At 42.2% G+C, this 17130-nt stretch overlaps 1 protein-coding gene across 4 annotated transcripts in view; it reads right to left on the bottom strand.

Annotated features, from left to right (window-relative positions):
* ascc3 (activating signal cointegrator 1 complex subunit 3) overlaps positions 1-17130 on the bottom strand; it is a 175459-nt gene that overhangs the window by 69743 nt on the left and 88586 nt on the right. For 2 of the 4 annotated variants that reach the window (XM_061673583.1, XM_061673584.1), the window contains exons 20-24: positions 9735-9911; positions 8374-8599; positions 7609-7763; positions 6407-6505; positions 5359-5527 (exon numbers count right to left, since the gene is read on the bottom strand). In XM_061673583.1, the coding sequence (XP_061529567.1) occupies positions 5359-5527; positions 6407-6505; positions 7609-7763; positions 8374-8599; positions 9735-9911 (826 nt within the window). Of the gene's footprint in view, positions 1-1954; positions 2178-5358; positions 5528-6406; positions 6506-7608; positions 7764-8373; positions 8600-9734; positions 9912-17130 lie in introns of all 4 variants that reach the window. The other 2 variants (XM_061673585.1, XM_061673587.1) reach the window with 2 other exon arrangements.

The raw sequence follows: 17130 nt of genomic DNA, 5'->3' as shown, positions 1-17130 counted from the left end.
GTTTCACGGCCCACAGACGAGAATGATCTTGAATTGACTGGAGGAAGAAAAGCAATTATGGCTACCTGTATTGCAAGCACGGTCGAGGACACATCATGAGACGTGCATCCTCAACCACAGCTTCCAAGGTGCACATCCATGGAGCTATTCTGTAGACTGAACGAATGAATGAATGAATGAACTCATTCATTCATTCCATCGTGCAAGCCACATCGCCTGGAGGACCACACAATTCATTCATTAATTAATCAATCCAGTCAGTCTACAGAACACCTCCGTGCATTGACTGAATAAAATCCTTTCCTATTCATGTAGCTAAATTCATTGTACAATGGAACCTTGATTTACTGGACCCTGATTTAACGGATATCGCAATCAACGGACTGTCTGGACAGTACATGTGTCCAAAAACAGTTTCCAGTTGTCAGTTAAACCGGCATTGACAAAGTCTTTGAGTTTCTGAATTAGCCACTCTTATTAACTGGCATTGCATATAGGCAGAGAGTTTCCAGGGGCCTCATGTGCAGACTTGCGTGGATTTCCTCCTAAAACATGGTGTACGCTCAAATCCAGAAAACGTCGTACGCACAAAAATATCCAGATGTATGAAACTCTGCGTACTCATGAATCCAAGCATATTTCCTCCGTACATCCCAATCAACGTGGAAATGAGCGCACATGTCGGAGTAGCCGACTCCTCCCTGTCCACGCCTACATTTGAATATGCAAATCATATTTAAATGAACCCTGCAACTGAGATGCCGATCTCTGCATGATCAGAAAAAAGGAAAATGAGTAAGGTAATGAAGAAAAATTAATTTTCTGAATGTGAAGTTGCTCAATGAAGTGGAGGCACGCAAGAAAATTCTCTTTGGCACGCTGTCCTATGGCGTTAACAACACGCGAAAGAGAAGCGAGTGGGACAGCGCGTGTGCGGCTGTCAATGCTGTGGAGACAGAATAGCGCACGCACGCTGAACTAAAAAAAGAAGTGGTCAGACATTAAGGTGGATGTGAAGCGGAGGACGGCTGCCCACCGCCAAAGCGTGGCCAAAAAAAGGCGGAAGAAACCGGCGCGGAGGGCCTCATCCCGTTCGAGGAGAGAATCGCTGCGATCATGGGTGACGCTGCTCTCTCAGGGGTGATGGGAGGACGTGTGGCTGACTGTGCTCACCCCACAAGGTTAATACCATGTATTTTTAGAACTCCGAACAAATGTGTTCATACAGTAACCTACACTCAGCCCTGTGAGATAAAGGTTCATGCGTAAATGTTGTATGTGTGGTATTTGCAATAAATCTTTTGAATTCAAATAGAAGCACATCTGCATGTCAAAGAGGATATCAAAAACTTTGACTGCTTTTTTATTCCTCAATTTATTATTTTAATACACAGGAGAGGACACGCAGACTGAAAAAAAATCTTTTTTTTTTAAATGTATTTTTTAATTATTATTATTTTTTTTTAGAAGAGGAGTAAATTATGTCAATTTAAACACATTTTAATCATGTGCAACCGATGTACATGTTCAAATGAAGTAAATTCAAAGGACTCTTTTTTTCAGTGCATGTGCTGGAGTCACGAAGCGATTGTGAGGGCAATAGGCGGCATATAAATGATCGCCTTGATCAATTAGTAGGTGTCCTCACAAATATCAGTGGTTTATTAAATACACTGGTTAACAAATTAATTATCAGTCCTTGCCTCAATTGCATTGTTGAAATCAAATGTTGCCGGGCATGAATTGTTCATCAGTGCTATTTATTCACGCGTGTCTGGTGTGCAGATTTATGAGAACAGTTTCCCAGCATCACCTCTAAGTGTCGCCAAAGCACCAAAAGATGCAGCCATGCAGTCGGCGTGAGGCACCGCACATTTCCACGGTCATGTCAGTCTTTCTACATCTGAACTTTGCCGTGAAAAAGAATGGACGCCACGTTTTTGTGCGTACGCACCTTTTGTACATGAGGCCCCAGGTTACTGATGTGCAATCCGACAACATCCAAGCAACAGATGCGCCTCCTGTGCCTACGTGGTGGCCATGTTGAATGTGGCGACATTCCATCAAAGGCAATTCATTTATATTTGGTGGCCATGTTGAATGTGGCAACATTTCCAGGCCATGCATTGGCGTGGCAGCCATGATGGCAGGAGTTCTATCTATTGTCGCATTGAGCTCTGCGCAGAGAGAGAGAGCAGCATGGGGACGATGTTGATACACAAGTCTCTGGAGTCTTGAACATGCTGTTTTTGGTTCAGTAACATTTTTTTTTGTCAAGCTGTTCGATCATGACAATGGATTTGGAAGTGGGAAGCACACTAAATCCTTGCGGCTCATGAAAGCGACCCGCTTTGTCTCGCCTATGAGTAAATCAACAATGTCAACATCAAGCACAACAATGTGATAAGGTTGATTAAATTAAAATGTTTTAAAATATTTTCAAGATTTTTTAAAAATATTTATTTACAATAACTTGGTAGTCTATTGGGCATTTTTGGCCATAAAAAAACTACAAAACAATTTTGTACAATAATATGGGTGTTTATGGCCACCAAAAAAGTGCTTTAATGTAACGGACAATCGGATGTAACAGACGACCCCCGCTCCAATTAGTCCGTGAAATAGAGATTCCACTATCATGGTGCTTATTACAATCTATGGCACCAACTATATGTTTGGGAGACCATGTTAATTTTGGCTTGTTGATGATGTCTGTATGGCAACTGGATGTAAACTGGGGCCAGGGAAATAATTGCACATCGGCAGGATTCGGCTTAGTGTCGATTGTGAAATGCCGCATGTCTACAAACTGCCGCTACGATGATCCGGTGGCCAAAATTCACAGGTACAACAGGAGCTTGATGCACTTTGGTTATGCTCTTCGGGGCATATTATCCCATATTTTTGATTCAGAAAGGGCATGCTGTGCCGCGCTTTTCTGACTGCGCCCATTCTGCCATCCACTTAATTCTATCATTTGCCCACCTTCTGGCCATGTACGCACTCTGCCCAACGGCCTTAATGTATTCCTACCACATTACGCCGGGCTACGGATGAAAGTCGACATATATTATATTACCATAATTTCTCGTGTATAATGCGCTTTCCCCCCCCAAAAAAATTGTCAAAAGTCAATAGTGCGCGTAATACATAGGTATAAGGAAAATAGAAAAATCTTTCACATTTTATAAATGTATGTCGCCATCTCGAAGTTATGAAAAAGCTGGACACTTTCATTCCAATGTGCCACCGCCACCTAGTGGTTATGAAAAGGTCTGGTCTACACTTTCATTCCAATATGACAGGGGTAGGTATGACTGCATAAATATACCGTTGAGCTTATAAGTTTACATACCCTGGCAGAATTTGTGAGATATAGTGGGGTTTTTTTTTAAATACGACTGATGACCGAACAACAACCATAATTAATTTATTTTTGATTCTGTTTTGTTTAATGATAATCATCTTCTTTATCTCCTGCACCCTCCTCTCTAACATCAACTGCCCTCATTTCTTCCTTCACTACATGATAATGCTTCTGAAAAATAAAAATAAATGTGTTTCGCCTGGCCCTTCATGTTTTCTTTAAAGAATTGTAACCATCTTACAAATTCTGCCTGGGTAATCAAACATATGAGCACAACTTTGTGTTTTCTCATTTAATAAATAAAAGTAGGGCTGTGAATTTCAAAATAAGAGCAAGTAAATAAAAAAGAAAGTATTATGTGTTCAAATAAAGTGCTTAACGTCAGAATGAAAAAAAAGAACAAAATACAGATAAAACTTCATGTTTTGATCATATGGGTAGAAGCAAAATCATGCATTGTAAAAATGCATTACACATGGGGAGAAGGGTTTTCCAGAATTTTGAGGTCAACTTTGGGGCTGCGTATTATACATGGGTGCACAATATACACCAGAAATTACGGTAATTGGCAAACACGAATTCAGTGCCTGCACACTATTTTTCATGCACCTGCTCGGGGGCATTTTCGCTTCAAACTTGCTCCATGTCAGCTTGTTCGTCTGAAAGTGTCGCTCACAACAACTGCAGTCATCTTAATGGCGCAATGGTGTCGAGTACATTTTGAATCCTTTTGTTTTTATTTGATCTATGTCATCGTCGGTTGTGAAATCAGTTTAACTGACTCACCTGCGTATGTCTGGCGCTAGTATGGTTGCTGGGCAACGCTGATCAACAGCTGGCTCACTCGCTTAAAGTTTCTTACTGCTGGCCGTCCAAACAGGCGTTCACCCATAAGCACAGTATTCAGATTAAATGACATTTATTGGACAGTATTTATTTAAAAGAGAGTACAAAAACATATTCCTCTCTGAAGTAGCCTGTTAGATGAGCAGTGCTCTCACTGGCAAAGCCATCGGGTCCGCGATGTGAAGGTTGATTTCACAATTAAAGTGTCAATATATTTTCCAAATTGATTTCTATAGCAATTGCATCTCAGGGAAACGACACTTGCCATGTATTGAAGCCTCCCCCAGACTTCAGTGAGTGACACCTCATGGACAGTTGGCACATATTTGCCTGGTACACACGGGGGGGGGGTGTCAGAAGTGTTGTGTTCTCAGTGTAGTTTCACTGTTCTACCATAAGGTTTGTGTGTGTGTACACAGAGTTGTGGGTAAATCTACGCACGCCCCACCCACGCATAAGTCCAACTTGATAAATCCCATACTTTGCGTGGGAAAGTTTGTACATACGCTTTACGCACACGTCTGAGCATACGCATGCTTGAATAAATGTCGGTGTTTGCGCCCAGAGGGGGGGAATGTCGGCGCTGTTCATTGTTGGCTTTGCGCCTCGATTAGGAGCACTCTTCCAACAGCTGCGGAAATGTCAGAGCCGGCGGAGTGCGATGGCGCTCTACGACCGGACGAGTGGCGGGGTGGAGCTGGGCGAGCTGAACTGACAGAGAAGGGTCGGCAAAGTGGCCCCAAGGAGTTGAGGAGTAATGCGGGGCTATAGATGGGACTGGAAATGAAGACATTCTTTCTTTATGTATGTCACCCGAAAACGGACACTACCATTGCTTGGCTACTTTGAACTTGGCTTGTGGCGAACAGGAGTGACGTCATGCATGCTGTGATCGCAACATCTATGACCAACTGAGGACGGGAGACTCCAGACCTCCTCTTTAATCTATAACCGCTTCTTACCACAAACACCATTGATATTTTATGTCGTATATTTGATGTTTTGTTTTTTTTGCATTGACTTTGTGACAATAGACTCTTGGAAAAAGTCATTTTAGGCTTCTGTATTCTGTAACAGAAATTGCATTATCTACTTAGCGTCTGTTTTGCTGGTTCTAATGAGGATTCCTGTATGAGGTAGGGTACCGGTGTGGGGGGGGTGCCGCTCAGGCAAGATAAGGTTCTGGAAGTTGATGATGCAGATGGCTTCAGCACCAAGCCAACGGTCAGACACTCCCTTGATGTAGTACTGAGAGGGGAGAGGTTCAAAAATGGGAATGGTGAACACAATGTGCTGGGGTTCCCCTATCACCACCTGAACAGAATTAGGAACACACACAAATACTGTCTTAGAAAGAAGCAATCTTAATTACAACCTTCAGATCCTATTTTCAGTCCAATGGATTTGCAGTTATCCTTAAGCAGAACGTTCAAAAGTAGATATATATGTCATGGGTGTGTGTTCCGCTCTTTGTCTTCCCCCTGTTTCACACACACACCTGCTCCTGAGAGCATCTTCACCACCTGTGCTTCGTTCACCCTAGTTACCCCTTGCATTCAACCTCGTGTCTCCTTCTTTCTCGTCGCGTTCCAGCATTCCTTGTTTCCACGTCACAGACTCACAGTAAGATGAGACCCTGTTCCGATGATCGACCTCGCCTTCGTTAATTGACAACACTAAACATCCCGTAGGTGTGAATGTGAGTGCGAATGCTTGTTTGTTTCTATGTGCCCTGCGATTGGCTGGCAACCAGTTCAGGGTGTACCCCGCCCCCTGCCCGATGACAGCTGGGATAGGCTAGGCGACCCTAGTGAGGAGAAGCGGCTCAGAAAATGGATGGATGTTCAGTTGCCTCAATTCAACCTTTGCAATTACCGTGACCTATGTGACACATAGAATCTACACACAGATTAAAAAAAAAAAAAAAGAAACACTATTTTTTTTCAAGCATTTTGGTAATTTGCATTGCTATTGATATGGCAGTAAAATCTAGTTGAAATTGACTTTGACCATGTTTTATTTACAATCATATAATAGATTTACAAAGCATATTTACTTTCCAATTGACCAGGGGTGAACCAGGGGTTCTCTACTCAAAAAATATGCTGGATCATTGAGCTTCTCATGTTGAGTTTTGTTTCTTTTTTTTTTAGTTTTAAAAGGGAATTTAATTTGTGGTGTCATAAAACCAACCTGCTTTTTCTGGAGGAGGAAGTATTCAGAGTGGTAGATGTGATCATTAATTGGGTCCTCCACCCATAGCCACCATGGCTCACCCACAGACCCATGCACCTGAACCATGAAAGAAAAGGAGAAAAAAAAATAGATTGTCTTTTGTTTAAAGTTTTAAAAACAAATCAGCAGTAGTTGTCCTCACCTTAAATGATAATCCATAATTAATATAGCACTTGTAATTCTCAAAATAGTGAAATAATGGTAAGTTGTAAAATGCCAAAATAAAACCAATAAACGATCATTCCAGATGAAAGAAAGTTCATGGAGTAATAACAAAACTAAAGGATTTTCATTCATAACAGTTTAATTCCTCAACCACAGAAGTCTCTCAACATACAGTGCCGTAAAAAAAGTATTTGCCCCTTGTCAATTTTTTTTTTTTTTTTTTTTTTGCATAGTTTCCCCACTTGAATGTTTAAGATCATCAAATAAATGTAAATATCAGGCAAAGATAACCCAAGTAAACATAAAATGCAGATTTTCAATGGTGATTTTATTTATTAAGGAAAAACAATCGATTCAAAGCTACCTAGTCCTGTGTGAAATAAATAAATGTGTCATAAAAAAGGGTTCTGATCTTCACCTACAGTATTTATTGTATAAAAAGTATACACACCCCTATTTGTTCAAATGGCATTTTTTTGTGAAAAAAAAAAAAAAGAGTCCAAGATAAATCATTTCAAAACTTCTTACATTAATTTGACCTATATATAACCCAGTGTTTTCCAATCAAAATTGAGTCAAGGCACCCATTTTACACAAGAAAAATCTCATGGCACACCACTGAAGAAAAAGACTGAAATAATGAGGGTCCTGGCTCACTTTACTCACAAACTGACAAACTTAGTGTGAAATCTGGTCCTGTTTAATTGAAGCAAAACTGTTGGGTTACAGATTTTCATTGTACCTTCTCCCATCTTATTGGAGGAGAATTCAACTGTTGCCTTTTAACTATAGAGTATGTCGCCGGCATAGAATGATGAAGAAAGATATATTTTAACTTACAAATCATAATTAAGTGAAAATTGTTTTTATCTTTGTTTCCCTAATTGTATTCACATTCACAAGCAGGTAAACATACGCAGCAAATAAGATTCAATGTGTAAAAATTGTTATACAGACCATGGTTCAAATTCCTTATCAAAGGACCTCATATTTACCTGATCATTCCAACGAAAGTCAGGTGTGACAATGAGACGGACGCGTAGGACAGTTCGTGTGATCGGTTGAACATTGGCCTCCATTGTGATCGAAGGGATCTGATGGACGCACTGTTTGACGGTCAAGCCAATGTTTACATGATGCAGCATGTGGCCTGGAAACAATACACCTGGTATTATAATACTAAGATTACAAAGAAAGACAATATTGACACAATGGCTAACGTGTTATGACTGGAATGAAACAAAGTCGCATGCGCCTAGGCCATGTTGACTTGCGGTAAAACTGCATACATAGAAAATTCTGTATTTCCAGTCATGCATCACAAATATCCTTTTTTGGGGATTCCAAATCTTCGGATTTTGCTATAACTGTCAGCAGCTCCTTTTACCCATTTGATTTAAAGCATATTAATAATAATATTAAAAAATGGCGCACATACATCTATTTCATTCATCCTCGCTTGATTCAAACATCAGCATTATGACAGAGAACACTTTAGACTGATCATGTCTGACAAACTATATGATTGAATTGAAGAAAAGAAAAAATGAAATGTGGAGTTGTTTAAAAACCTGAAGCTTTTTGATCTGTTGAGGTCAAACTCATGTCAAAACCAATGAGTGCCAAGCTTGAATGATGTGGTGGGTAATGTTTGAAAGACAATTTACATGTAAATTTAAATGCAAAATTCAAATCTGGTCCAACTTCCATTTCAGATTGGAAAAAAATGTCTACGTTTAAAAACAGTGATATCTTTTTACCAATTTCGTCTTTCCGCATATCCTTTAGTCGATCAACAGTGAGCTTCTTTTCCTCCAGTCGAGTCAGTACAATGTGGCTCAAGTTGGAGAACTGGCGAAGAGGGTGGGCAAAGCCCCAAAGCCGCTTGTCAATGACTTTGCAGAGCGTGAGCAGTCGATACGTCATGGCCGGCCAACGCTTTCTTAGAGCAATCTCAAACAATGCCCTGACAATTCGAGCAGCATTCTGGAAAAGCGGCAAAAGCAGAAGAAAAGCAGGCAATCAGTAAAAACCCAATAACCCCACAGACCCCCCTCTCCGTACTCTAGCTGACTGCTCTTATCCTGTCCTGTCTTGTCTCCACTATATATACAGTAGCTTTTCCACCCAGGTTGTATCGCTGCCTTTTCTTTCCACATAGCAGATAAAGTCAACTTCTACTAAGTTTCATAATGAAGAAATCCAAGTGCCATGTAACATGATACATTTAGTTTAGACAGCCAATGGCCACAGCTGTGCACTGGTGGATGCTATGAGTCAAGCACTGGAAGAGAGGTCAGATGGCAGAACTGCCCGATGATACACGACTGAAGGTTTTGGTTGAGATAGAATTGTTTAAAAAAAAAATAAAAAATGGATGGATGACTGGTTAGCACATCTGACTCACAGTTCTGTGGACCCGGGTTCAAATCCGGCCTCACCTGTGTGGAGTTTGCATGTTTTCGCCGTGCCAGAGTGGGTTTTCTCCAGGTACTCCGGTTTCCTCCCACATCCCAAAAACATGCATGGTAGGATAACTGAAGACTCTAAATTTCCCATCGTTGTGAATGTGAGTGCAAGTAATTGTCCATATGTGCCCTGCGATTGGCTGGCGACCAGTTCAGGGTGTGGCCCAGCGACCATACTAGTGCCACACATACGCAGGTGACATTGAAATTACATACTGCCTCTTTCTCCCAGACATTGGTGGTGCCAGTCAAAGTGCTTCATGGGTCTGAGGAGGATCTCATGCTTTGCTGGATGGTGGCTTATGTTCCACCACAAGATGAATAAAAAAGAAATAAATAATACAATAAAAATCAGTATTTGCTTGTATTTCATTTGTTAGGCCATCTTACATTATATTCCAACAAATTTGCCTTATCAGCTTGCAGTTAAGGGCTGCGCTGTTTAGTTTGTTTTCGAAAAACCCTAACTTTTCTAAAAAAAAAAAAAAAAAAAAAAAAAAAAGGATAGGATACAACACTGTTATAAATGCTCCAGGTAATCAATTTAGAAGTGCCAAAAAATAAAAAAATAAAGTCTATAAAACCAGAAACCATCTACCGGTATGTTCCATTGCTTTAATAATATTTCCCTCATTGAGCATTTTTTTTCTTACCTGGGCAACATATGAAAGGTCTGAGATTAGGGAGAAGCTGTCCACATCTCCGCGACTTATGTATGTCTGCAACAGAATGTTGACCTTGCCATAGCCATTTTCCACTCCACCTGCCGCAGGTAGCTCACAGTAGTTGCACAGCATCTGCTCCAGCTCCTCCATCTCTTCATCACGAACCTGTCAGCACCATTCCCGAACATGAGAACCTAGGACCATACTCTGTGGACACTTCTTGAGGGAGTTAGATCACCCCCAACTTGAGGATAAGAACACATGATCTGCGATTTAACGAATTCAAGTTAACTGCCTCGGTTTAAATTGTGAATTTAGAAGTGCTGTGCCACATTTTGGCATTAAGTTATCCTTGGTTTATTCATATTGAATTCCTTAAAAATGTAGTAATTGCATTATACAATGACTTGACAGAGTGCTTTTGGATGCAAGCAGATTAAAGTAAGCATTGAGTCGATGGATGACAGGTGTTGTCTGATTGAGGTTGGTGGTGATGGGGGTGCAGTGACAAGTTGCGGTCCCAAATGCGATTGCAAAGTCTGATGGTGGTGGCTACAAAGGAGTGCCTGAAGCACTCAGTTCGGCTCTAGTGTGATACGAGGCACCGTAAAAATCGGAATTGACCTAGAGTGTGAACATAGCCCAAGATGGCCCTGATTTGTGTCCTTCTCTTATCCACGGTCTCTTCACACTGCAGGGCATGATGCAAAATTCCGATTTTTTTGTTAAACCCGATCTTTTCATGTCGTCGTTCACATTACAAAAACAAATGTGGCTTTTACTGTGGACAGAACGCATCCGTGTCACACGAGTCGCCGTGTTGACGGAAGTCAATACGGCCCCTTGCGTAGGTCTCCTCTTTACGCATTTGTGGCGATTTCAAGGATTTTGTACAACCGGAACCAACATTTTCTTATGCATATCAGTTCGAAAGCACCTTCTTTTCGACACTGACAGTTTTCCACTGCTTCGTCAGCTGTTACCGTTTTGTAGCATGTCTGTTTTGTCGAACAATTGTACGTTTTAATGACGTGTAAGTCGAATGCGCGCCCTGTGAGTGTCCATACTGCACTCACGTCGGGTACATATGCGATTTATATCCACATATAAAAGAGGCCTGGGTCGGATATGAAAAAAATCGGAATTGTATTGTTGACATGAAAAATGAAAAAATCTAATACATGTAGTGCTGTCACAATACCAACATTCTGACTTCAATGCTATACCTGCACAAAGTACCGTGATACCGGTCATGAAATGATACCACGGGAAAAATCGAAAACATCAGTAAAAGCGGTGAAATAAAAACTGACAAAACAACTTTACAAATACAAATTTATTTTTATGAATTCAAAACAGGCGGCACGGTGGAGGAATGCTGAGAGCGTCAGCCTCACAGTTCTGTGGACACGGGTTCAATCCCCGGCCCCGCCTGTGAGGAGTTTGCAGGTTCTCCCCGTGCTTGCGTGGTTTTCTACGGGTACTCTGGTTTTCTCCTCCATCCCAAACACATGCATGGTAGGTTAATTGAAGACTCTAAATTGTCCGTAGGTCGTGAATGTGAGTGCAAATGGTTGTTTATTTGTATGTGCACTGGCTGGCGACCAGTTCAGGGTGTACCCCGCCTCTCCCAGAGAGTTAGCTGGGATAGGGTCCAGCATGCCCGGGAACCTAGCAAGGATAAGCTTTACGGAAAATGGATGCATGGATAATAAACTTGAAAATGTAATAAAATGAAATTACTTGAACTGTAATCATGGAATGAGCCTCTTCTTAACATTAGTCATTTTTCAATTAATTAGATCAATGATGGCAGCCCACTGGTTAGCACAGAATCTGTCCTGACAAAATCAAGTCAGACAAAAGACATTAAAAAAAAGCTACAACAAAATGACACAATCCAAAGAAATTCCAGAAATCAAGTAATTGACATGTATCAGTCCGGAAAGGGTTAAGGCCTCTTTATACTCCCACGGCCGACAACGCCCGCATTGCATCACGAGACCGACGAATTGCTCCGCGCGGCCCCTCTGCGTAGCCTGCCGCGCACACGCCAAAAATAGTTGATGCGCGTCGAACGCCGCGGAGATCATCTCTCGTGATTGTTCCGTTTTAGTCACATGCTGTGATGACTGACTCAGCGTGCCCCTTGGCTCTACACACCATCTACGCCACTGCCTTCTCGTTCGATTTTGCAGCATAATTCAACGTATCATCTGGTCATCTAGGTCCATTTGTTCTAGCAGACACTGTTCCAACTGTTCCACAGTCGCCATTGTTGTTGATTTGTTCTTTGTTACTGAAAGGAAAGTAAAAACGGCTACCGGAAATGGCCAACAAAATGCAGAGGAAACTCCATCCTGTGGTGTCCTAGCCAATACCAGCAGTAGCGACACCCTCGACTTGGAGGTGAACTGTAGTACATTTTCAAAACTGCACGCGTGGGTTGCACGAGAGTATAAAGGCAAACTACGCGCCAGATAGCTGCAGTGACGTCAGAGCGGTCGCCGTCCGCGCGAGTATAAAGAAGCCTTTACAAAAGCCATTTCTAAAGCTTTAGGATTCAAGCAAACCATATGGAGAACCTCTATATTCACATGGAGAAAACATAGAATAGCGGTGAACCTTGCCAGGAGTGGCCGGCCTACACCAAGAGAACAGCAATGACCCGCAACGGAACTCAGGACAACTTCTAAAGAACTACAGGCCTCCCTTGCCTCAGTTAAGGTTAGGGTTCATGACACAAGAAGAAGAGACTGGGCTAAAATGGCATCCACGGCAGAGTTCCAAGGCGAAAACCGCTGCTGACCAAAAAGAACACAAAGGCTTGTCTTACTTTTGCAAAAAAAAATCTTTTGGGAGAATATTATACAGACTGACGAGATGAAATGCAAGCTTTTTGGAAGGGTTGTGTCTTGTTACGTCTGCCATAAATGTAGCACAGCATTTCAGAAAAAGAACATCCTACCAACAGTTAACCATGGTAGGGGCAGTGTGATGGTCTTGGGCTGCTACGCTCCTTCAGGACCTGGACAACTTGCTGTGATTGATGGAACCATTAACCAGAATCAGAATTAGAATCATCTTTATTTGCCAGGTATGTCCAAAAAACACATAAGGAATTTGTCTCCGGTAATTGGAGCCGCTGTAGTACGACAACAGACAGTCAATTGACAGAGAACTCAGAGACCGCTGTGTAGAACTGCCTCAGCAGCTCCTGTGGCAGGCCGTGCTTTCTCAGAAGCCGCATGAAGTACATCGTCTGCTGGGCCTTGAAAGTGAAAGAGTCCTTTTCAAATCTGCAGTAGAAGGTATTCAATTCGTTGGCTAGTGTGCTATTGTTCTCAGCTTGGGGGGATCATTGCTTGTAATTTGTCAGCGATTGGAATGCATGCCAGACTGATTTAGAATCGTTAGCACTAAACTGTGTTTTCAACTTTGCTGCATAGTTCCTCTTTGCAATGTTAATTTCTTTCCTCATCTGGTTTCTAGCACGATTATACAGGGCCTGTCCCTGCTCTGAATCTCTGAATGCGTCCTCCTTGGCTTGGCGAAGCTGCTTAAATTTGGCAGTGAACCACGGCTTGTTGTTGTTGAATGTGCGAAATGACTTTGTTGGTATACACACCTCTTCACAGAAACTGATATAGGATATGACAGTGTCCGTATATTCATTCAGGTTGCCAGCTGAATTTTCAAAGACAATCCAGTCTGTGCAGTCTAAACAGCTTTGAAGTTCCATCTTTGCTTCATTGGTCCACTTTTTCACTGTTTTTACCGTAGGCTTTGCGCATTTAAGTTCTTCCCGATATGTTGGTATTAAGTGAAATAAGTGATCAGACGAGCCCAGTGCTCCGCGAGGTATAGCACGGTATGCGTTTTTTAGCGTAGTATATAGCAGTTGTCCAAAATGTTATTTTCCTTGGTAGGACAGTCGATGTGCTGCTTGTATTTTGTATTGTATTGTATTCGTGGTTGAGCTTGGGTTTGTTCATGTCCCCGAGAATAATGAAGGGTGAGTCCGGGTGTTTTTTTTCAATTTCGTTGACTTGTTCGGTGAGCATTAGCAGTGCGGCGTTCGTGTTAGCTTGAGGCGGGATGTAAACGCCAGCCAGGATGAATGATGCAAATTCACGCGGCGAGTAGAATGGCTTACAGTTCAAAAACAGCGACTCCAAATGCGGGCTGCAATGTGTGCTGAGCTCCGTGACGTCAGTACACCATTTCTCGTTGATATAGAAGCATATCCCGCCGCCTTTTGTTTTCCCTGATAACTCCGTGATGCGGTCTACTCTGTGAAGATGAAAAGCTGGAAGTATGACGGCGCCATCGGGTACAGCCTCACAAAGCCAAGTCTCCGTAAAGCACATGCGGCGGAACGTCTGAAGTCTTTACTGGTCTTTATCAGAAGATGAAGCTCGTCCATTTTGTTGGGTAGGGAGCGTACATTCGCGAGGTGGATGGACGGAAACGCCAATCTGTATCCTCTCTTGCGGAGTTTCACCTGGATGCCGGCTCGCTTCCATCTGTGGCGTCGCCTCCGTTTCCATGCGCCGAGGACCGCGGTCGCTGCTCCGGTGAGTAACTCGGGGAAGAAACTGAGCGGATTTGCGAAGGTTGGTGAAAGAAAGTCCGGAGTAGCCTCCTTGATGGTTAGCAAGTCTCCCATTGTGTAAGTGTTCCGTGTAAGACGAACGAAAAACACAAAAACAAAAACAATACTAGAGAGCGCGTAACCGAGGCGGCCACACTGGTAGGTGACATCTTGATCCTTAATCTTGCTCTTTAACAGAAAATCCTGTCGGAGAATGTGCAGCCATCAGTTTGTGACCTCAAGATGAAGCGCACTTGGGTTCTGCAGCAGGATAACGATCCAAAACACACCAGCAAGTGTACTTCGGAATGGCTTAAAAAATAAAATGATGGGAAAGGGTTTTGGAGTGGCCTAGTCAAAGACCGAACTTGAATCTGATTGAAATGCAGTGGCATGACTTTAAAAAGGCTGTTCATGCTCGAAAACCCCCCATTTTTGCTGAATTCAAACAATTCTGCAAGGAAGAGTGGGCCAAAATATCTCTACAGAGATATGAAAGACTAATTGCCATTTACAATAAATGTGTGATTTCAGTTGTTGCTGCTAAGGATGGCCAAACCAGTAATTAGGTTTAGGGGGCCATTACTTCTTCCACGCATGGCCAGGTAACTTTGAATTGTTTTTTTCCCTTAATAAATGAAATCAGAGTTCCACTTCCGGGTCACCAGAAATGGCAGCATAAGAGAAAGTCTCCAACCAATCAATTCAGAATAAGTAGTAAATGCTATTTAAGTAAATGCGTAAGATGGCTTTAAGACGGAAAGGTAAAATACCACTTGATTCAACCAGAAAAGGCCCCAAATATGGCACGACACACGACTGCTAATGTTAGCCCCTCAGAGGCTAGCCAGGATGACACAGCTAAAGAGGACCCGGTGAGCCTTAGCACAATTTTGAAAGATATATGTGACTTCAGGCTAGACATACTGTTAGCAGGGAACTCAAGAATAAACGAAGCTGAAGAAAGAATTGCAGAGGGTGAGGAGAGGATACAAAGTGCTGAGGAAGTTATGACTGAAATACTTAGGCTACAGGAGCAACTTCAGCTTAAGCTAACGGATCAAGAGGGCCGCTCACGAAGGGAGAGCATCCGTATATATAGAGTACTCGAAGGGGCGGAAGCCAAACCAAGGCAAGTAATTCCCTTTGTAGAAAACTGCTCGTTGAGAACCTCTGATTTTCCAATGCCGAGGTGCTGCAGATACCGTGCCATGGCACCAAAGCCTCCTGTTGGAGCCCAGCTCAGGTCAATTTTGGTTAAGTTTCTCAGCTTCAGAGTGAAAGAAGAGGTGATTAAATGGGCCCGCCAAAAAAATGGAAATTTATGCTCTCCCAGGCAGCAAATGGGGATTCTATCAAAGTGGTTTTGATATGATGACAAACTCAGGGCACAGTAATTTGTGGGGGGGTTTCAGTATCAGGTTAAACTCATCAGGTCCAGTGACATAGAATAATCCTCTAATTGAAAAAAATATATATATAATTTATGAGAGAATTAGGTTTAAAAGATACATGGCAAGAATTTCACCCAACAAATATCAGAATCAGAATCAGTCATAGATCAATCATAGATTATACATATTACTCATTCTCAGACTCTATGTATTCAACATTAGACTTTTTGTTGTTGTTGTTTTATGTTTAGCAAGGGCGGCACGGTGGACGACTGGTTAGAGCGTCAGCCTCACAGTTCTGAGGAGCGGGGTTCAATCCCCGGCCCCGCCTGTGTGGAGTTTGCATGCTCTCCCCGTGCCTGCGTGGGTTTTCTCCGGGCACTCCAGTTTCTTCCCACATCCCAAAAACATGCATTAATTGCCCGTAGGTGTGAATGTGAGTGCGAATGGTTGTTTGTTTCTGTGTGCCCTGCGATTGGCTGGCAACCAGTTCAGGGTGTACCCCGCCTCCTGCCCGATGACAGCTGGGATTGGCTCCAGCACGCCCGCGACCCTAGTGAGGAGAAGCGGCTCAGAAAATGGATGGATGGATGTTTAGCAAGGATAAATTCAAAATAAAAGATAACAGCAGAGCAACGGTAGACCGGCCAGAGCACAGTCCAATTTCCATGACCATTAAATGAGAGAGGAACAGGAAGATTACTTAATGAAAATGGAACTAACATACTGAATGACTGTCTTGTAGTGTAGAACATGAAAGACAGCATTAAAGACTATCTAGAGTTCAATGATTCAGGAGAGGTGTCACTAGCGATCTTATGGGACGCGCTTTAGGCAGGGCAGAGAGGGAAAATAATTTCTATATCGGCACATTAAAAAAAAAAAAAAAAACTATCGGTCAAAGATTGAATAATCTCCAGGAAGAATTTAAAAAAAAAAAAAAAAAAAAACTATTTGAAGACAGCCGTAATGATAAAAAGATTTCTTTGAAGGTAGAAATAAATTTTAAAAAATACAGAAAGAAATAGATGCTACAGTGGGTGCGGAAAGTACTCATACTCCCTTCAATTTTTCACTCTTTGTTATATTGCAGCCATTTGTTAAGCTTTTAGCTCATTAATGGACACAAAGCCCCCCATACTGACAGAAAAAAACTGAATTGTTGAAATGTTGGCAGATTTATTAAAAACTGAAATATCACACAACCATAAGGATTCAGACCCTTTGCGCTGTATTTAGTAGAAGCACCCTTTTGAGCTAATACAGCCATGAATGTTTTGGGGAATGGTGCAACGAGTGAACGTGAACTCTCACCTTTTGCGTTGGACCTCTCATGAACAGACCTCAGTTTGTTCATATGGGAAAGTGGGCATCCTCCACAATGACCTGCAGCACA

Source organism: Phycodurus eques, chromosome 4 (assembly GCF_024500275.1).
Source record: "Phycodurus eques isolate BA_2022a chromosome 4, UOR_Pequ_1.1, whole genome shotgun sequence".
Classification (NCBI taxonomy): domain Eukaryota; kingdom Metazoa; phylum Chordata; class Actinopteri; order Syngnathiformes; family Syngnathidae; genus Phycodurus; species Phycodurus eques.
Note: the sequence above shows the minus strand (reverse complement) of the source record. Positions and strands in the feature narration are given on the sequence as shown.